The 18,549-nt window shown below is 42.6% G+C and overlaps 2 protein-coding genes and 1 long non-coding RNA gene across 19 annotated transcripts in view; 1 reads left to right on the forward strand and 2 right to left on the reverse strand.

The window, feature by feature from the left end:
- Window positions 1-594: 594 nt before the first annotated feature.
- LOC121683641 (lebercilin-like protein) lies at window positions 595-8,765 on the reverse strand. Of its 2 annotated transcripts, none has more exons than XM_042063363.1 (9): window positions 8,639-8,765; window positions 8,068-8,335; window positions 7,434-7,711; window positions 6,669-6,911; window positions 6,303-6,440; window positions 4,989-5,052; window positions 2,324-2,454; window positions 1,833-1,905; window positions 595-1,295 (listed from the first exon to the last, which is right to left on the reverse strand). In XM_042063363.1, exons 2-9 carry the CDS (start codon window positions 8,333-8,335, stop codon window positions 661-663), a joined length of 1,830 nt encoding a protein of 609 aa, XP_041919297.1. In that variant the 5' UTR covers window positions 8,639-8,765; the 3' UTR covers window positions 595-660. The 2 variants fall into 2 exon arrangements, with proteins under 2 accessions (XP_041919297.1, XP_041919296.1); XM_042063362.1 differs by having other exon boundaries at window positions 1,800-1,905; window positions 8,639-8,761.
- LOC121683660 lies at window positions 3,353-4,977 on the reverse strand. The gene is made up of 2 exons (XR_006022866.1): window positions 3,702-4,977; window positions 3,353-3,428 (listed from the first exon to the last, which is right to left on the reverse strand). It is a non-coding gene; the product is annotated as an uncharacterized LOC121683660 (long non-coding RNA).
- A 363-nt stretch (window positions 8,766-9,128) lies between the features above and the next one.
- sh3bgr (SH3 domain binding glutamate-rich protein) overlaps window positions 9,129-18,549 on the forward strand; it is an 18,130-nt gene continuing 8,709 nt past the window's right edge. The window contains exons 1-10 of one of the 16 annotated variants that reach the window (XM_042063373.1): window positions 9,129-9,311; window positions 9,969-10,154; window positions 11,554-11,634; window positions 13,047-13,121; window positions 14,432-14,665; window positions 15,407-15,433; window positions 15,623-15,652; window positions 16,939-16,965; window positions 17,925-17,948; window positions 18,545-18,549. The exon at window positions 18,545-18,549 is cut by the window's right edge and continues 22 nt beyond it. In XM_042063373.1, coding sequence (XP_041919307.1) covers window positions 9,267-9,311; window positions 9,969-10,154; window positions 11,554-11,634; window positions 13,047-13,121; window positions 14,432-14,665; window positions 15,407-15,433; window positions 15,623-15,652; window positions 16,939-16,965; window positions 17,925-17,948; window positions 18,545-18,549 — 734 coding nt within the window. In that variant the 5' untranslated portion in view covers window positions 9,129-9,266. The remainder of the gene's footprint in view (window positions 9,312-9,968; window positions 10,155-11,553; window positions 11,635-13,046; window positions 13,122-14,431; window positions 14,666-15,406; window positions 15,434-15,622; window positions 15,653-16,938; window positions 16,966-17,924; window positions 17,949-18,544) is intronic. The other 15 variants (XM_042063375.1, XM_042063374.1, XM_042063376.1 and 12 more) reach the window with 15 other exon arrangements.

The following is an 18,549-nucleotide window of genomic DNA, read 5'->3' on the forward strand; positions in this document are numbered from 1 at the left end:
GTTTCACTAATTCACGTATTGGGATAAATGCAGAGACCAAATTTCACTCATGGTATCAAAAGAGTATATATTAATACATACTTCTTCATTTTATATTCTGTATATACCACAGGATTGTGGCACTGGAGTTTCATGACATGATCAGTACACTCAGGTCATGTGCCAAGTGCTAACTCAAACAAGTGAACATGGATATGGTTATGGTCATAGGATTTGGCAGACGCCTTTGTCCAAAGCGACATACAAATACAAACAGTATAAAATGTTGGTCAGACTACATTAAGGAGAATAGCAATATTAACCAACAATGTCAATTCAATCAATAGCCTAATGAAATAAACAATGAAAATGAAGGAAAATAGCAATACTAAACAATATGTCCATTCAATCAATAATAAAATAACAATAACAACAGCATGGCAAGACTACATTAAGGAGAATATCAATAATAAAAGTGTTAATCAACAGCCTAATGAAAATAAACAATAATATACAGACCATAACTCATGCAATAACATGCATTACCATGCTTTTGTTTGTTGCTATACTCTTGATATTATATATACAAATGGGGAAAAAATAACAAGGCTCAAGTAAAGGGTCTCTGAAAACATATTTTTTATTATGAAAACCCGCCAATAATAATTGGCAGATATATTCTCAGTCAAATATAATGAACCGGTCCCTGATGTGAGACACCGTGTCTCCCAGGACGTAGGAGGACGTGCGGTCCGAGTCCGAGCTCACGGTGGGCGGCGGCCGCGGCTCCTTGGCGTGGGTCTTCCGCTCGGCTCGGGGCTCCGCGGCGTCTGCCAGGCCAAACAGCTCCCTCATCAGGCTGCTCTTGCGGCTGCGGGGGTTCTCCTCGCCCTCATGCCGCTGGTCCTCCCGCAACGAAGGCCGCGCTCTCCCAGCTGACCCCGACAGGAAGGAGGGCTCGTAGGGGGCGCTGTCCCCGCCCAGGCTGGGCCCTGAGGCCGGGCCCTTGGAGCCCTTCTGGAGCCCGTAGGCCGGCCGGCCCCTGTGGAGGTTCTGGATGGTCTCCTTGAAGGTGTAGTGGCGCCGAGCACGGGGTGTGGTCTGCTTGTTGGCGGACGGGCAGCTGGTTCCGAGCATGTCGTCCAGGTCCAGGCTGGTATCGGCCTGGCCGGGGCTGCTCGGATCGTGGGTGGCGTCCCGGGGCCGACCCGACATGTCGTTAATCTCCCCATCATCATCTTCATCATTGTCATAATCATCATCACTGTCATACTGCTGCTCCTCTTCATTCATGCCTGCCTCTGTGCCCTCGGTGGCTGGGTGAACAGATAAATGGGTAACAAATACCTTGTAGTGCAGTACATACAATGAGTTATTACAAATTAATGAATTAATTAACCAAACTACATTTCTGTGTTGCAAGCAGATAAAAATGTAAACGTGACATTTCCCACCACCAGCAGCCCTTTAGGCCCACTGCATACTGCATTACAGTGATGTCATCTTACTGCATTACAGTGATCCAATCACACTGCATTACAGTGATCTCATCACACTGCATTACAGTGATCTAATCACATTGCATTACAGTGATGTCATCTTACTGCATTACATTGATCCAATCACACTGCATTACAGTGATCTCATCTTACTGCATTACAGTGATGTCATCTTACTGCATTACAGTGATCTAATCACACTGCTTTACAGTGATTTCATCTTACTGCATTGCAGTGATCTCATCTTCCTGCAATACAGTGATCTAATCACACTGCGTTACAGTGATGTCATCTTAGGATATTGAACCACGAGAACATTACCAATAGCAATGGCTGGACCCTCCTTTGACTCACTGTCCTCTGCGAGACTTCTGTCCGTGTCATTTTGATCTTTCTGCAGCTCGCTGAAATCAATGGCACAGAGGTCCTGTGAGTAAAGTCATTCACACAATTAATACTGGGGCTGTAATAGGTCCCCCCACCCCCACCCCACCCCCCGCCACAACACCTACGCCCAAAGACAATTCTCTGTATGTTCGGACAGCTTTGTTCATAAAAGCTCTGTAAAAAGATCTGTTCATCTGACATTGACTGTCAAAATATGTTTTGGCCCTAAGGATTTCTGAGTGGAATTATTTGATCCTTTCAAATGATTGATTCTCGAATAACAACTCTGGCCCAGATCTGGCCTGATCTCCCCTGCATCCCAGTCCGCTCTGGAGCAGCTGGAATGCCGAGTCTGCTGCTCCTTGTTACAGAATCTGTACAGTGACACTATTGTGCTGTGATGTGTTGTGTTGTCTGATGACCTTTGACCCCATTCTGTGTAGCGCTAAGCTATGTACCATGCTCCTGTTGCTTCTCTGCTTCTCTAGGTGCTCCTCGCTCTCATACTCGATCTCTAGCTTACAGCTGGGAGCTTCCAAAGGCAGAGGTGAGAAGCCCTCAGTCTGAATACCCTTGGTCTCTTTTGTTCCTAAGACAAGAGGGACAGGTTCACCAGTACACATCAGCAGCAGGGATCACATTACACAAATGTGTACTTACTAACTAACTAACTAACTGTCTGTCTATCTATCAAAAACAATGATATATATATATATATATATATATATATATATCGTTATGTGAAAGTCATAAGTCAAAATCTATGGACCTTCAAGGCAAGTATGGGTGAGCCTCACTTAGCTTCCATAGCTTAGGTGGACTTTTTGGTTATGGGCTATAGTCCCATTTTTATTATTCCCCAAAAAATTGGTCATTAAAAAATGAAAGATTGTTTTTATTTTCATTTTAAAATACAACATCCCCTCAACTGGTTTTATGTATAAAATTCCATACAGCGAAACCACCTTCAATTTTGAAGATTCACAAGCCTATATTTAAATGTCAATAGGCTACTATGAGAATGAGAAGAGATGAAACACACAGTAGCCTAGTCTATGTCCTACACATGTAGGGGCAGCTGTCGATTTGGGCCTGTACAATGCATCACAGGCCAGCCTACGTAGACCTTATCATGCCTGGTGCCACTTTGGTTGATTGCTGTTACTTCCAACCCATTGTGGTAGTTGTATTTCCTTGCATGGGAAGTTAGAAAGCCTTTAAGCATTTTCTGGCCACAATAAAAAAAAAAAAATGAACTCGTGATCGTGGGATTGGTCATGACAAAGACAATTTGTCTCGGCCTCCGGCCTCGTGGCTACGGCCGAACAACACCCGTGGGAATATCCATGACCAACCCCACTCTCACTCGTGCTATATTGCTTAAGCATACAGTACATAAGGGTAGGTTAGTTTAGGTCCATGCATTGACTATGCAGGCCTAGCAGTTTTTACATGTACATTCCTTCAGTCCTGTGCATCAGCACGCACCTGTTGATTGACACTGTGTGTGGGTGCACCCCTGTGTTAGTTTTCAATTCACAGAGCCAGGGTTATGTCCGAACACTGGACACACAGAAAGGACAGCTATCAGATTGTGAGGTTATTCCCTGAAAGTAACAAGTGTATAGGCTTTCAATTGCTGAAGATCTCCATTTATTCTCCTTTTTTCTCTTTGTTCCTCCTGTTTATTTATTGATGTCTACATTAGCATTAATATTGCAGTTATTTGAGTCAGAGGACTAAGCAACTACAATATCTTGAATCTAACAGCCTTTGCCACTGTGTTGCGGTTGTGTGAGTGTGAGACAGGAAGGTGTCTGATAAGTTTCTGAGGACCTGTTATCTTTCACTATCTTTTCACAGGGCTTCTTTTGACACGCTGGCCTCTTTTGTGGAAAACACCATGGCAGTGTGAACTCTGTTCACATGGGTGCCTAAATAAAAATGGACATATTACACAGCCTCTGGGGAGGGACATAGAGCTACATAAGAGGCTACCAACTTTTCTTTCTCCCTAGCAAACAAAACTTTCTACCATAAAGGCCAAGCAAATATATTTAAATTCAAATTTGGGCTCATGAATCTTAAAAATAAAAAATGATTTCCCAGTTTGTACTTTCATACCTGAAACCAGTGGAGAAAATGGAAAATTACATGATTCTCATGTTCCGATTTTGCATTTTAAAATTAAAATCAAATAATCCTTCTCTTTTTGTTTGTCAAGATTCTGAAACGGATGGACTGGCCAGAAGATCCACTGACTCAGACTTAAAGTGGTTTGTTTGCTTGTTTGCTAAATAACAGGGGTGATTGTATACAGTAGGTGATGATTCTACAGTACAGAGGTGAACAGAGGCAATGTATTTTATAGGGGATGATTCTAGAGAGGTGAACAGAGGTGATGTATTCTACAGGTGATTATTCTACAGAGGTGATATAATCTTTAGGTGATGATTCTACAGAGGTGATGTATTCCATAGAGGTGCGCATAGGTGGTGTATTCTACAGGTGATGATTCTACAGAGGTGATGTATTCCATAGAGGTGCGCATAGGTGATGTATTCTACAGGTGATGATTCTACAGAGGTGATGTATTCCATAGAGGTGCGCATAGATGGTGTATTCTACAGGTGATGATTCTACAGAGGTGATGTATTCCATAGAGGTGCGCATAGGTGGTGTATTCTACAGGTGATGATTCTACAGAGGTGATGTATTCCATAGAGGTGCGCATAGGTGGTGTATTCTACAGGTGATGATTCTACAGAGGTGATGTATTCCATAGAGGTGCGCATAGGTGGTGTATTCTACAGGTGATGATTCTACAGAGGTGATGTATTCCATAGAGGTGCGCATAGGTGGTGTATTCTACAGGTGATGATTCTACAGAGGTGATGTATTCCATAGAGGTGCGCATAGGTGGTGTATTCTACAGGTGATGATTCTACAGAGGTGATGTATTCCATAGAGGTGCGCATAGGTGGTGTATTCTACAGGTGATGATTCTACAGAGGTGATATAATCTTTAGGTGATGATTCTACAGAGGTGATATAATCTTTAGGTGATGATTCTACAGAGGTGATGTATTCCATAGAGGTGTGCATAGGTGGTGTATTCAATACCTTTCTTTGCCTTTGGGAATCTGTGTGAGTAGATATTGTGATTCTCCAACTCCCGCTCCCTTTCCTGTGATGTCACAGATGATTACACAAAGAGAAGGAACAGAACATGTGTTTAGCTGGCAATTTCAGCACTCAGTGTTAAAGGTACAGTGCATGATTCTAATCAGGAGAGTGAACTATCGGGCAGAGAGAGTCACAGATTAGTTATCAGCCAAGCTGACACACACACACACACACACACACACGCACACGCACAGGACTCTCACATTTCTATTCAGGCACCTGCTACACTATGCATGCTCGGCCTTCCATTCAGAATCAGCTCATTAGGCTATTCTATGAGCAATCATGAAAATTCGGCTCAAGAGTATCTGCACCTGTGACTGTGCGTTTCTATCCACTGTGTTATCAGAGTTAACAATGGACATTCTCCTAATCTAGGGAAGAGCATTGATCACCTGTGGGCAAAATCTACCGTAACACACGGGTAGAAATGCAACAAATGCAAAGTAAATTGTTTCAATCAACTTTAATTCCGTCAAATTCTATGTGCATTAGAAAATTGACTGCGCATTTCAAATGTTTACAGTCAGGATTTCTTATTTGAATGGTCAAAATATGCCTTAAAAGGTTGGATGGAGACCCAGATATTGTTTCAGTGCTGCAGCCTCTATTGCCAACTCTGTTGGCATTAGTGGCATTGTGTTGTGCTATTAAAACTGCACATTTTGAGTGGCCTTTTTATTATCAACTGTCCAAGGCGCATCTGTGAATTCAGCATGCTTTTTAATCAGCATCTTTTGATATGTAAATGTAAATCAGGTTTCTCGGCCTACTTGTGTATATAAGGAATTTGGTCTCTGCATTTATCCCATCCGTGAATTAGTGAACACACAGAGCAAACAGTGAACACACAGTTTGGTGAAGCACACACTAACCCGGCGCAGTGAACTGCCTTGCTACAGCGGTGCTCGGGGAGCAGTGAGGGGTTAGGTGCCTTGCTCAAGGACACTTCAGCCATTCCTGCTGGTCGGGGATCGAACCGGCAACCCTTCGGTTACAACTCCCGAAGCCCTAACCAATAGGCCACGACTGCCCCACTCACTTATGTCACTACTGCCAGGAAGTTGGATTATCTTGGCACAAGAAGTGCCCCATAACATGAATTTGTGAACAAAATTAGAGAAATAAGTATTTTGTTTTCAAAAGACTGATCTGATACGCTGGAAAACTGTTGTGCTTACATGTTCAATATATTTGACACACATTTTCATATCATTAGAATCACAATCAGAACTCCCTTTAAACCCCTACCCTGATCTTCTGAGTCAGCTGGTCGATTTGTTCCTGGAGTAACTTGGACAGGTCTCGAGCCTCCACAGTTTTCCTCATCTCCGTGCTCAGGTGGCGGCTGGAGCATGCATTGCTCAACTCAAGGTTCCTCTCCAGCTCCTGAAAGACAGGGATTTATACAATGGGCATTATCTGTGATTGGCATTTTGGCATTTAAGTGTCATATCCACATTTATTTACAGGCCTGTAATATGACTGCTTTTAACTGCCTGACCACACACACACACACACACACACACACACACACACACACACACACACACACACAGACACAGACACAAACACAAACACACTGTGAATCACCACCCACACCGTACCCCTCCCCACCTTTATCCTCATGGTCTTGACTTCCATCTCCAGGCTGAGTTTGCTGAGCTGCTGCGTCAGCTCCTCTCTCTTCCCTAGATGGCGCTGTCGACACAGCAGCTGCAGTCGGCGCCGCTCCTCGGACGCCTGCCGCAGGTGGTCCTCCATGGAGGCGAGACGCTGCGCCATGCTGTTCCTCTGGCCCCGCGCTTTCCGCAGGAGCTCCTGGAGGGCGTGCACCTCGTTCCCGTGCTTCAGCAGAATCTGACCCGTTAGCCGCGGGAGACACATCGATGCAGTTTAACAAGACACATCGACAGCAATTGACAAGAAGGAGACAGTGAGATTTCTTGTCTAACTAATGTCTCACGGATCTCAACAAAATCACACAATTTTCACACTCAGTAGTTTAAAATTCAAGTCTTGCTGTGTTTACTTTGAGAAACTCGCTTAGTCAGTTCATGCCCCAAATGGGTTTCACAGCTGCTCTGAGATCCTAGTTTTATGCAACATTTCTATCTGCAACTCTTGAGTGCTGTGGGCTACACCCAATGCCTCACTCCTACCTGCCAAAGGCTGAGACTACAGAAGCCACTACTCTGCCACTGGGAGTGATTGCAGGTTGGTCAAGTGTCTTGCTCAAACACAGGTCATCCTACAACCAGGACCCACTGAGCTCAAACCATCCACTTCCCAAGTCTTCCCCCCTTCCAGTTATCCTCGTAATCTACCACTGCCCTGCCACCTTGCACAGAGCCACACAGCGGGCAAACAAGGGATGCATACCTGGGGCAGGCCGCTCTGGGAGTCCTGGAAGTGCTGCAGCGCCGCCGTGTGGCGGTTCTGCACGCGGCGCATCAGCCGGTTCTCCTGCCAGGCACCGTCCAGCTGGCGCTGCAGCTCCCATACCTGGCTACTCAGCTCCTTGATGCGGTGCTCGCGTGCCGACGCCACCCGCTGGCCAACGGCGTCCAGGGGCCGGATCGGGGGGAAAAGCGGCGCTTTGCGGCCAGGGCGGTGGCTCTTTTTTTGGTGTGGATGCTGCACACCTAAACGCTTTTGGCCTGAGGATGAAAGGAAAGAGTGAGCCTGAGGCACAATAAATAAACACACTGTAAGTAGGCCTACTTCACAACATTTCAAAATTAAAAAGTGTAACCGCACCCACACACCTCTTATTGGTTACGTTTAGACCATTTTATCATCTTAATATTTTGCACTGTTTTGCATTATATTTTCATATTCTATAATATGTCTCTATTTTTTTACTTTAAGTTAATTTGAAGTTAAATTGGAGTTAAACTGGCTCTGAGCCTAACGTTATTGCTTATTGATTTGACATCGTTATCAAGTGACACACTTGAAATCACTTTTGTATTCTGAAGAAGCAGTAGCCTAGTAGGCTATTAGGCTAGCCTACCTTTGAGATTAAAATGTTTTGCTTTCTTAAGAGATTTCTTTACTGGCGAGGCGTGGGATTTCTCGAGCACAGAGAATGTGTCTTTATCATCCTCGAAATCATCCTGAGAGTAGGATGCTGGAGATCTCCCTCGACTGCTGTAAGCACGATCTTTGCTCTTGTTGGATGTGGTGGACTCAGACGATGAATTGCTAGCAGACCTACTGCAGGAAAGTGCATCTCCTTGTCCACCTTCATAGTCAGCATTATCGAAGTGTTGAAAAGACATCTTTAAAGATAAGTGCTTGTGTTATTGATAATTTAGTTTAGACATCTGATAGACATACAAGATCTTAACCCAAGCCACTCAAAAGTAGATAAATGAAAGGATATCAGACCAGGTAACTTAAGTTAACGTTAGCTGTCCGTAGGCCTAACTTAAACGATATCTATATTTAGCCTAACTGATCTGAACCAGTAACTTGGTCCATGAAAAGATACACAATTTTTAAACGCACAATGAAGAACTGTAGTTACCAAGAACAAGCGATCTAATAAACAACATAAACTACGCTAATTTATATGTTTTCACCTGGTCAACGGTATTTTGGCGACATAGCGGAGAGCGTAGTTTTGATTAGCCTAAATTATGTGCTATGGTTTGGTTACCATAGAAACAAGAAACGCGTTCTTGTAAAGGGAACATGGGAAATGTAGTTGGCGACAATCGTCATGCGGCAAAACAAACAGTCCTCCGAAACAAACCTGATGGTTGAATTCCCCTAGTAGGTTAGTTAGGAAACGGTAAGTAACTTGCAACGTTGCTTCATTGATCTTAGAACATTGGTTACATTAGGCATATGCTACATTGTTGCAATGTAACACTTGACGTCTTTGTTCACTCGCGACCATGCACTGGTGGCTATTTCTGTCCTTATATGCATAATGAGTTGCGCGGTTACAGTCTAACTTGGTGTCCCCAAAGTCAACAGACAGCTGAAGTTGCCAATCATTTGGTCACCAGTGAACCCCTGAACCAAACTCACCAATCCCACAGAGGTGTGCTTGGGGACAAAAATAGCCTCGTTGGTGTGGTTGATGCACGCAGTACAGCCTGCACTGTGCGTTTCGATTAACGAGAGTGAAGGCTAACGTTACAGGCTGTGTCTTTTAAGAGAACTTTAGTGGGCTCTCTTCACAAATCACAGTCTAACATCAAGATGGTTATTAAAGTATTTCTAGCCTCTTCATCGGGATCCACAGCGGTAAGCAAATTCAACACTTGTCATGTGCAACTTTTATTTAGCAAACTAGTTTTTTATTTGGACAATATGTAGGAATGTGCACGAGGAAATACTTGTTGGTTTTGGTAAAAGTTTGGCAAAAGTTAATGCCGCATAATGTGGAAAAATGTAGGGCACCTTAAAAAGCGTTTTGTCAGTAGGCTGAGCCACTAATTTGTGGGTCAGACGTGTAGCCAAGAAGCCACCCTGCCAGTTTCCTTATATATCTCGGCAGTGTCGCTGACATTCCAAACCTGCAACAGCAATCCCTTACAAAAACGTCGAGAACCTACTATTGAATAAATAACTCAAAGCTGTAACACAGACTTTCTTCTGACTTTCAACACCTACCAGTGTATTATAATAAATAATTGCTAATATTGAATAATAATACAACGAATTTGGAGTAGCCTATGACTTCACCTTCACCAAAAACATTATCATTAATAATGTAATAATGCATGTTATCCATCTTATGTCTTAGTTAGGCTACAGTCTGTTCATGTTTATTTAAAAAAAAAAAAAGGAATATGTATGGAAGACATTGAAGGTAATCCAGTATAGTTGCCATTAAACAGACACACATTTCATAGCTTTTGTTTCAGTGGGCCGAAATGGGTATACATGTTTTCCTCTCAGATCAAGAAGAAGCAACAGGATGTTCTGGGCTTTCTTGAAGCTCTCAAAATCGACTACACACAGCTGGACATCGCCTGCAACGAGGAGAACCGCAGGTGGATGAGGGAGAACGTCCCTGGAGAAAAGAAACCAGAGAACGGCATTCCTCTTCCTCCACAGATCTTCAACGAGGAGAGCTACTGCGGGGTGTGTAGAGTTCAGGCGCACTCTAGAAGATATCAGAGACCTCAGTACAGAAAGCCAAAAACATCAGAACTCTTTGTCTCATGTTAATGTCAATCTGAAGGTCTTATGGCAAGGAAGCTGTCTTCCCATTGCAGAATCTGTTCCTAAATGGATGAATTTGACTGATGGCTATTGGAGAGAAGGCATAGGGATGCACAATATTGGATATCTGCTGATATTCAATATGTCCATGTTTTCAAACCCAATTAGGTTGTGCCAATAATAGTCATTTGCTAGGAATATCTGCAGAAATCACATCTGCTGATGCCCATAATACAATTCTTCAGCTGTTATCTGTCGATACTAATGTTGGACCGATAATGATGATATTGTGTGTCTATACTTCCATCTTATCGACAGCCGTTATCTTAGGACACCTTTGAGGATTCTTATTGCCAAATTTTCCTTTTAGCTCTATACAAGCTAATTTGCCATATCTTGGTCCTCCAACATGTTCATCCAGATCCGGATCAGGATTCGGATGCTGGAATTGTTTCCCGTTTTTTAACACTGTGACATAAGGTTGAGTGTCTATAGTCACCTGACTAGTTCAGGTCTAAATTGGGAATGTTTGTACCCTGATCTAACACATTAGTAGATTAACCCAGGATACTAGTGAGTATAGGATCTGTGCTTGATAGGCCTACACAGTGTGTCAGGAACTGTCAGTGAGCGCGGTTACATGTGCAAAACAATTGGAATAAAGCACCAATCGGAGTATTATCAGAATTTGGAATACTCCAGTTCAAAGAGTATAGAAGTATATTATACTTCTATACTCTTTACTTCAGTTTACATGCTAAGTGAACAAGTAAAAATCTGATTCCCAGTAGGCCTACCCTTCAGCAGAGGAGTTTTGAACATTCAAATAACATTCCACAACAATGTAAGGTTCCATAGAATGTTCTAAACTCCATCTGTAAATGGACTATTTGGTTATGACAAATTTAGTCGGAGTGAAATCAAATTCTCCAGGTTATCTTCTTCGATTTTATAAAATTGGAGTTCAGTCGGAGAACTCAGTTTACATTACATTTTTAATTGAAGTAAATAATTTAATCGGAGTGAAATCAGATTGGAATAAAGAATTAAGTCGGAGTGAAATCGTTTGTTTGCATGTAACCCCACTGACTGATGTCAGGAATGTCCAGCAAAGTTCTAAAAATGACCTGATGTCATATCTTCACTGTCACATATAGGATCGATGACAAAATAAAAGAATGGATTAATGGCGGTGTGTATGTATGTATATATATATATATATATATATATATATATATATATATATATATATATATATATATATATATATATATATATGAATATGAATGATGTGATATGATGTTTTTCAATTTTATAGGACTATGAAACATTTTTTGATGCTAAGGAAGACAACGATGTCTACACCTTCCTGGGGATTCCACCTCCACTTGGCTTTAAGGTTGGGATCCTATTTTTCACTGTGTCACTGATGTTGTTATTATGTTGTTTGTCTGCATTTGACTTCTCCTCAGATGATTTGACATCTTATCAGCTGTTTGACATCTTAAATGTCTCACTGGCCATGTGTTAATTCTTAAATAATCTGTTTTCTCTTTTGATATAGGACATGCATATTAAAGTCTTTGATTTGTTCCTTCACAGAAACTATGGTTATGGTTATTGTATTTAGCAGACGCTTTTGTCCGAAGCGGCTTACAGAATATGATCATTACAATAGTTAAAATTAACAGTTTTTTTGTGTTTGTTTGTTTAAGTTGGTAAGCTTATATTATGCAAACTAGTCTCAGTTGGGCCAAAGATAAACTCCTTGGATAACAGTAGTAGTTTAGGTGTTTTATGAGAGCCAGAAGGTCAGCTAGGCTACTGTAACTGCATGGCAATGATGCAGTGGGAAAGTATAACGTTAATAACGGCTGCCTTTAAGATCTACTGTATGACTTAAAGTTAACTATTTTGTCGTGGATGATCATGAAAGAAACCCATTGGATTTTATGCTTGGATGGAAATTGGTAATGCGTAACAGCACACTCTTATGTCCCTGAATGTAGCTAAGCCAATTAAAGGTCGGTGTGAGACCAAAACTAATCAACATTCCCTTGTTTATGTTTTCTTTAAGGCTCTTGGTAGCTATCGTAATATTTGTATCATATTTGTACATTTTTGGCTTAAAATATTATATAATTTCCTTCCGTGTAGATGTTTATAATTTTTTCTTGGTTGTAGCCACTCCCTGTAATTGTAGAATTGATGACCTCATTCCCTTCTTCGGTTATGCCTGATACGGAAAGGTTTTTGATTAGAACGGTGTGTTGATTGTTTGGATGTGGCTTAATCTTGATTTTGCCCTCAGCGTTGTACAGACTTTATAGAAAATATAGTACACATAAGGCCCCTCAGCATTGCACAGATGGTATAGGAAATATAGTATATATGATGCCTGTATTAAAGCCCATAATACTGGTGAAAACTTGCTGATATGCAACCTCAACAGCCAATGAAATGACATCCCTCCCTATCATCCTCCTGAAGCTATGTGCTGATTGTCTGGAATTGCTTATGGCTTGGACCGAGGCTCTGTTTGCTTCCAATTTACAGAGGCAAGGTTGCATAAGAACGGCAGAGGGTTTTTTTTTCCTTTCATTTTTTGAAAGAACTGAACAGACGGTTAAATGTTTGTGAGGAGTCATTAGCTGAATTTGACAGTATTGGTATTGGTGTTCATTAAAAAGTTAGAAGTCGATTTTTTTTCATTGATATGGCAAGTGATTTGATATTTTCTAACAGTCCATTGGGCTCTTGGGAGTCCATCTGGTTTGACTCATCAAATCGGACACATCTCTTTTGGCACAGGCAGCTCAGCAGGTGGTAGAACCTGTTTCCCAGAACGGAACCAATGCTGAGGAACCCCTGGATGATGACTCGACAGTAATTCCCTGACTTATTTATCACCATTTATCATCTCTTTGTCCAGTCATGCTTGACCCCAGCGACCTGTGTGGTGTTTTTTCTCCATCAGTTCCCTCCTCTGTTCCCGTGCTGTGTTCGTCATGACTGAGGCCATTTGTTGCCATGTTGTCCGTTGTGTGACTAATAATCTTTGCATGTGTTTTCTTTTTTACATGTTTAACTTATAATGAATATCTATTGTTGTGTTTTTTTTTTTTTTGTTGACATTAGAATGTATGTTTTGTCAAGCATGTCCATGGCATAGTTGTGGCCTACAGTTGTTAAAGCATTCTATTATACTGTTAAAATTCAACTTTGTTGATTTGATTGTTTCACAAGTAACTAGTTTAAATCTAATTCAAACTTCAGTTCCAACAGAAAGTTTTGTTTTTCATTGTTAAAAATGAATGCATACAGTAAATTTGTATTTGTCAGCACGGAGTGTAGTATTGCTGTAACCACAGATGCCTCTCTCCAGTTCGTAATGAGAGTACATCCAGAGGGTGGCTGGCATATGATGTCATGTAGTCTGTACAGTCCGCTGTGTTCAGCTCTTGAGAATTTCTGACATACTCTTCAGATAGACACACACAGAGACATGCACATGCACACTTACAGACAGACACACATACACACTTACACACACACAGATACATGCACATGCACACTTACAGACAGACACACATACACACTTACACACACACAGATACATGCACATGCACACTTAGACAGACACACACACACATACAGTACACACAGATACATGCATACATATACACACACATGCGCACAGAGACATGCACATGCACACTTATAGACATACACACACACATACAGTACACACAGATACATGCATACATATACACACACATGCACACAGAGACATGCACATGCACACTTACAGACAGACACACACACACACATACAGTACACACAGATACATGCATACATATACACACACATGCACACAGAGACATTCACACATACACTCAGAGACATTCCACGTCGGAGGAGTCTCTGATCCTGTCTCCTGGCCTGCTGTTTGTGATTGTACTTACTACCTTTCTCTCCCTTTCTCTCCCCCTCCTTCTAGTGCCCGATCTCCCCCTAACATCCTCCCTCCAACCCTTCCTACACACACACACACACACACACACACACACACACACACACACACACACATATTGATGGTCATGTATTCTAACATGTTTGATATTTCTCTCCTCTTCCTCCACTCCACTTTGTCCTTGCGTTTGGGGATCGCGCTGCCCCTCCCTTCACTCCTCTAGAAAAAGGGGGTGCCAACGGAGGAGCAAAACGGACATGCTGAGGGGGAGCAGGTGAAGGAGGAGGAGGCAGCTCCCGCGGAGGAGGACGCAGCGCAAGAGGAGGCCGAGGAAGAGGCACCTGCAGACGCTCCGGCAGAAGAGGTTGAGAAGGAGACAACAGAAGCTGCCGCCGAAGAGGAGGAGGAGGAAGAGGAGGAGGAGGAAGAGGAAGAGGAGGCAGCGGAAGACGAGAGTGTAATTGCTCCCAACCTTTAGAACCTCATTGGTGTTTCTTTTGTGTTCTCCCTTCCTCCGTCTCATTCCCTGGGCTTGCATCAACCCTTTCTCTCCTTCAACCCTCCCTTGTTCATGTCGCCTCTCCTTTGATCTTGACTTCACGTCCCTTATCCTCCCATTCCTGTGTGCACTCCCCTGTTAATCTTCACCTTTTTCCCTCTTCACTATTGTCCTGGCGGTTTGTGTTTTCACTCCTCTCTCCTCTGCACACCATAGACTGTAAACCTTAGTTTCTCCTTCCCTACCTTCTCCATGTTCTCCTGGTTGTGTTGGCGCTCACCTCTGACATTCTAGAACTGTTTGATTGCTGGGGTCACCCATGTTGTTCACTTCCTACCTTGGTCCGCTCCCATAAATGTCCCCCTCTTCCTCCTAACTCCATCCTCACCAGTGTTCCTGTTTGCAGCCTCGTGTTGTCCTGTGGATGATAATACTGCCCCTGTCGGCCTCATTCAAGTCAAGTCTTTGGCATACTGTTCCCTGTAGTAGTGGCGTAGTTGGTTGTGTAGTGATAGTGTAGTGGTTGGTTTGATCCGTGAGTGATGTCCTGTGCTAATGTAGATCGGCACGAGTGGTGTTTCTAGAGGTCTGTTGTCTCTTCCTTGTCAAGTGTTGCCATGACGAGCCTGAGCCTTGTCAAATGTTGCCATGACGAGCTGTGTCTAATTCAACTTCTCTTTTTATTTTGTTTTTGTTCAGAAAAGAGGTGTAGAGGAGGAACCCCAGGTAAATCTCTTACTGAGAACATATTTGAAAAATAATAAACAAATAATTTTGTATTTTTCTTATGTTATCCATACAATACAAGTATTGATAGAGGTAATAATGCCTTTAAATAGTCTGATTATCCTGCTAAAGTAGTTACAGCACTGAGATGACCTGTCTGAGCTTCTGTTTTGTCCCTCCATCTTCTAGGAGGTTGAGGGAGAAGCCGAAGATGAAAAGGTAAGATAGAAACAATAACTTCTTTCCTCCACATGCAAAACTATTTTATAACTCTTCAAAGAAACCCATTATTAACGTGGAAGGAAGCCCTACATATTCTTACATTAATCATAGATAAGGATCTTTGAACATTGTCATAGCCAGTCCTGTTGTCGCCAGTGATGTTGAAGGCAAAAATAATGTTAACATGGCAGTCTGGGGTCTTTAAACAAGGTGTGCTGTATTTGATGAGTATGACTAACTGTTCCCACACTTGCAAGGCATAATGGACGTGCAACATTTTTCATGACGTAGGGCAGCTTCAACTGTGTGCAACAACAGCGCCTCTGGTTTGACCTGGATTTAATATGGCAGCAGTATAAGACCTCTATATCAGCCAGGCTGTCCACTAGTACTGGCTCACATCAAGGCCACATTCACAATTCTTAAATCCTGGAGGTGTTTTTAATCCAGGTGCTGTGCTACTGGTGGACTCATTATTATGCTCTGTGTGTTGAACCACATGACTCCACATGCCTATGCCCAGATGGTGCGTGTGTGCGTGTGCGTGTGTGTGTGTGTGTGTGTGTGTGTGTGTGTGTGTGTGCGCACGCTACTGTCCTGCTAGCACCTTCCCCTCTGGCAATATGAGGAATCTACCAAAGCAGCGTCTTGCTTGCCTGCCCAGTGCCTCATGGTCAGCTGCAGCATTGTGGCCTTGAATGCAGAATGAGGCCAAAGATGCTTTATGAACAGAACAACTAGGCACATTAAGGTTTCCTACATTATGTGATGTGATTTTTTTTTTTTTTTTTTTTAATCAGAGCACCATATCCTAATGTCAACTGCTCTGACAAGTGCATAGACAGAAATGTATTGAAATGGCAATTTTTTAAGGCAGGTACTAAAATGAAAGCAAAATAGATACTGCAGATAGAGGCAAAGCCACCATGAGCAAAGTAATGTTTAGATCACAGAAATGGTGGCTTTTCGGGTTCCAGGGGCGCTGTTGTTGAGATATTCAGAGTTACACTTTTTTGCATCAAGTCACATTTGCTGACAGTTAACTGAACCTTATTCTTTACAACCACCAGATATGGGATGTATCGCCTTGAGTTCTGACATTGGGATGTTGTTTGACCTGACCTGTTAAGATACGATGTTGCCAGAATGCGATAGATGCACAATACTGTTGTCCTCTTTTTTCCAGAAGGCCAGAGTATGGTGGGAATGTTAAACAAAGACTTGCTAAAGAATAGATCAGCTATGTTAAGTCAAACGCTAATAATCACTATCCATTGTTTTAGGGTGAAGACGATCAACCCATGTCCGAGGTAGATTTGACTCTTGGAGTGTGCTCTGTGTAGCTGTAGTCCTTATCTCTCTCATCCTCTCTTTGCTGGTGTAGTCACTGTGTCTGTGAGAAAAAGTATTATTAGTTAAAACATTTCCTTGAATTGGATTTGATTTGATTGGACTTTGTTGTTGTGTATTTTGCGTGTGGTGTGCATCCCTGTGATTCTGGCTTCTATTAGTATTCCACAGAGACGCTAACCCCCCTACTTCTCTTTATTCATAGTGACCTGTGCGCCTCGTTTTGTAAGCCCAGTGACTACCACTACTGCCACTTTTCTATCTTCCGCAGATGGATTGTTTTTGCCCACTTGGATGCATTAATTGGATACATTGATTAATTGGATACTCTCGTGCATTGATTCATACCACTGACTAAAAATTCCATCAGATATTAATTCAGACGCAAGATCTAAAAGCTAAGAGAAGTCTATATATATATATATATATATATATATATATATAAAACAACATTGTCAAAGTCAGTCTCTCCAGTCAACTAACGAAATACATGGCATTAACAGATCACATAGCTCATTTATTCTGTTTAGAAAGAATACAAAACACATCTCCGTTAAATATAAATGTTTGAAAGTATGAGCATAACATTTGACATACTCCCATATGTCACCATATTCCCATGGAAATGCAAATGTTTGAAAGTGCAAGCATGACATTCTACATACTGTGCAGTACATTTACGTAGAGAAGTGATAGTCATCAAAGATGACACCAGGCCAAATTAGAACAAACGTAATGTATGAATGAGTTTAACTGATCGCTAATAAGCTTTCCGATAGTGCCCAACATATAGGCCTATATATCTTCCTCCTTGATAACTCTCTCCTCCCCTGTGTGCCTCCATGTCTACTCCATGCCAATGAACCCCTCTTTGCCCCCCCCCCCCCACCCCTTGTCCTCTACGCTTCCTTTTTCGCAGGGAGAAGAGGATTTGATGTCCGAGGTAACATGGCTCCCAAGCCCTGCTCCTGCCCCCCCCCCCCTCCCTTAGTCCTAGGCTGTGTGGGTGTGCTTTGCCCAGATCAGCTGAAGGATGGCCGGTGTTGTTATTGTTGTTCTTTTTTTCAGTTTTTTGTTGTGTTGTTTTTTCTCTTTCTTTTCCTGCCTTGTGATCTGCCGTCGTTCTCGAGTCTGTGTTCTCTTCGCCCCCCCCCCCCCCCCCCCGACCTCCTCTCCTCTCCTCTCCTCTCCTCCCCTCTCCTCTCCTCTCCTCTCCTCCCCTCTGCCCTCGCTCCTCTCCTCTGTTTTTTTAACCTCCTCTTCCTCATCTCTCCTTAGTAGCTGCTTCCTGCCAGCCTGATACATCCCTGTAGACTCCATTAAACAAAACAAACACTCTTCCAAAAGCATGCCTCTATCTCTCACTCACTCCATATTTGCACTCTTCATCCAGCTCTCCCTATTTCCGTCTCTCTCTCTCTCTCTCATCTCTCTCTCTTTCTCACTCTCCTCTCTCTATCTCTTTCTCTCTCTATGGTTCTCTTTTACCTTTGGCTCCCTCCCTCCCAAACCAGTGACCCAGTCTGTTCTTCCTCCTAGGAAGA

The sequence above is a fragment of the Alosa sapidissima genome, chromosome 15 (assembly GCF_018492685.1).
Source record: "Alosa sapidissima isolate fAloSap1 chromosome 15, fAloSap1.pri, whole genome shotgun sequence".
Taxonomy (NCBI): Eukaryota; Metazoa; Chordata; class Actinopteri; order Clupeiformes; family Clupeidae; genus Alosa; species Alosa sapidissima.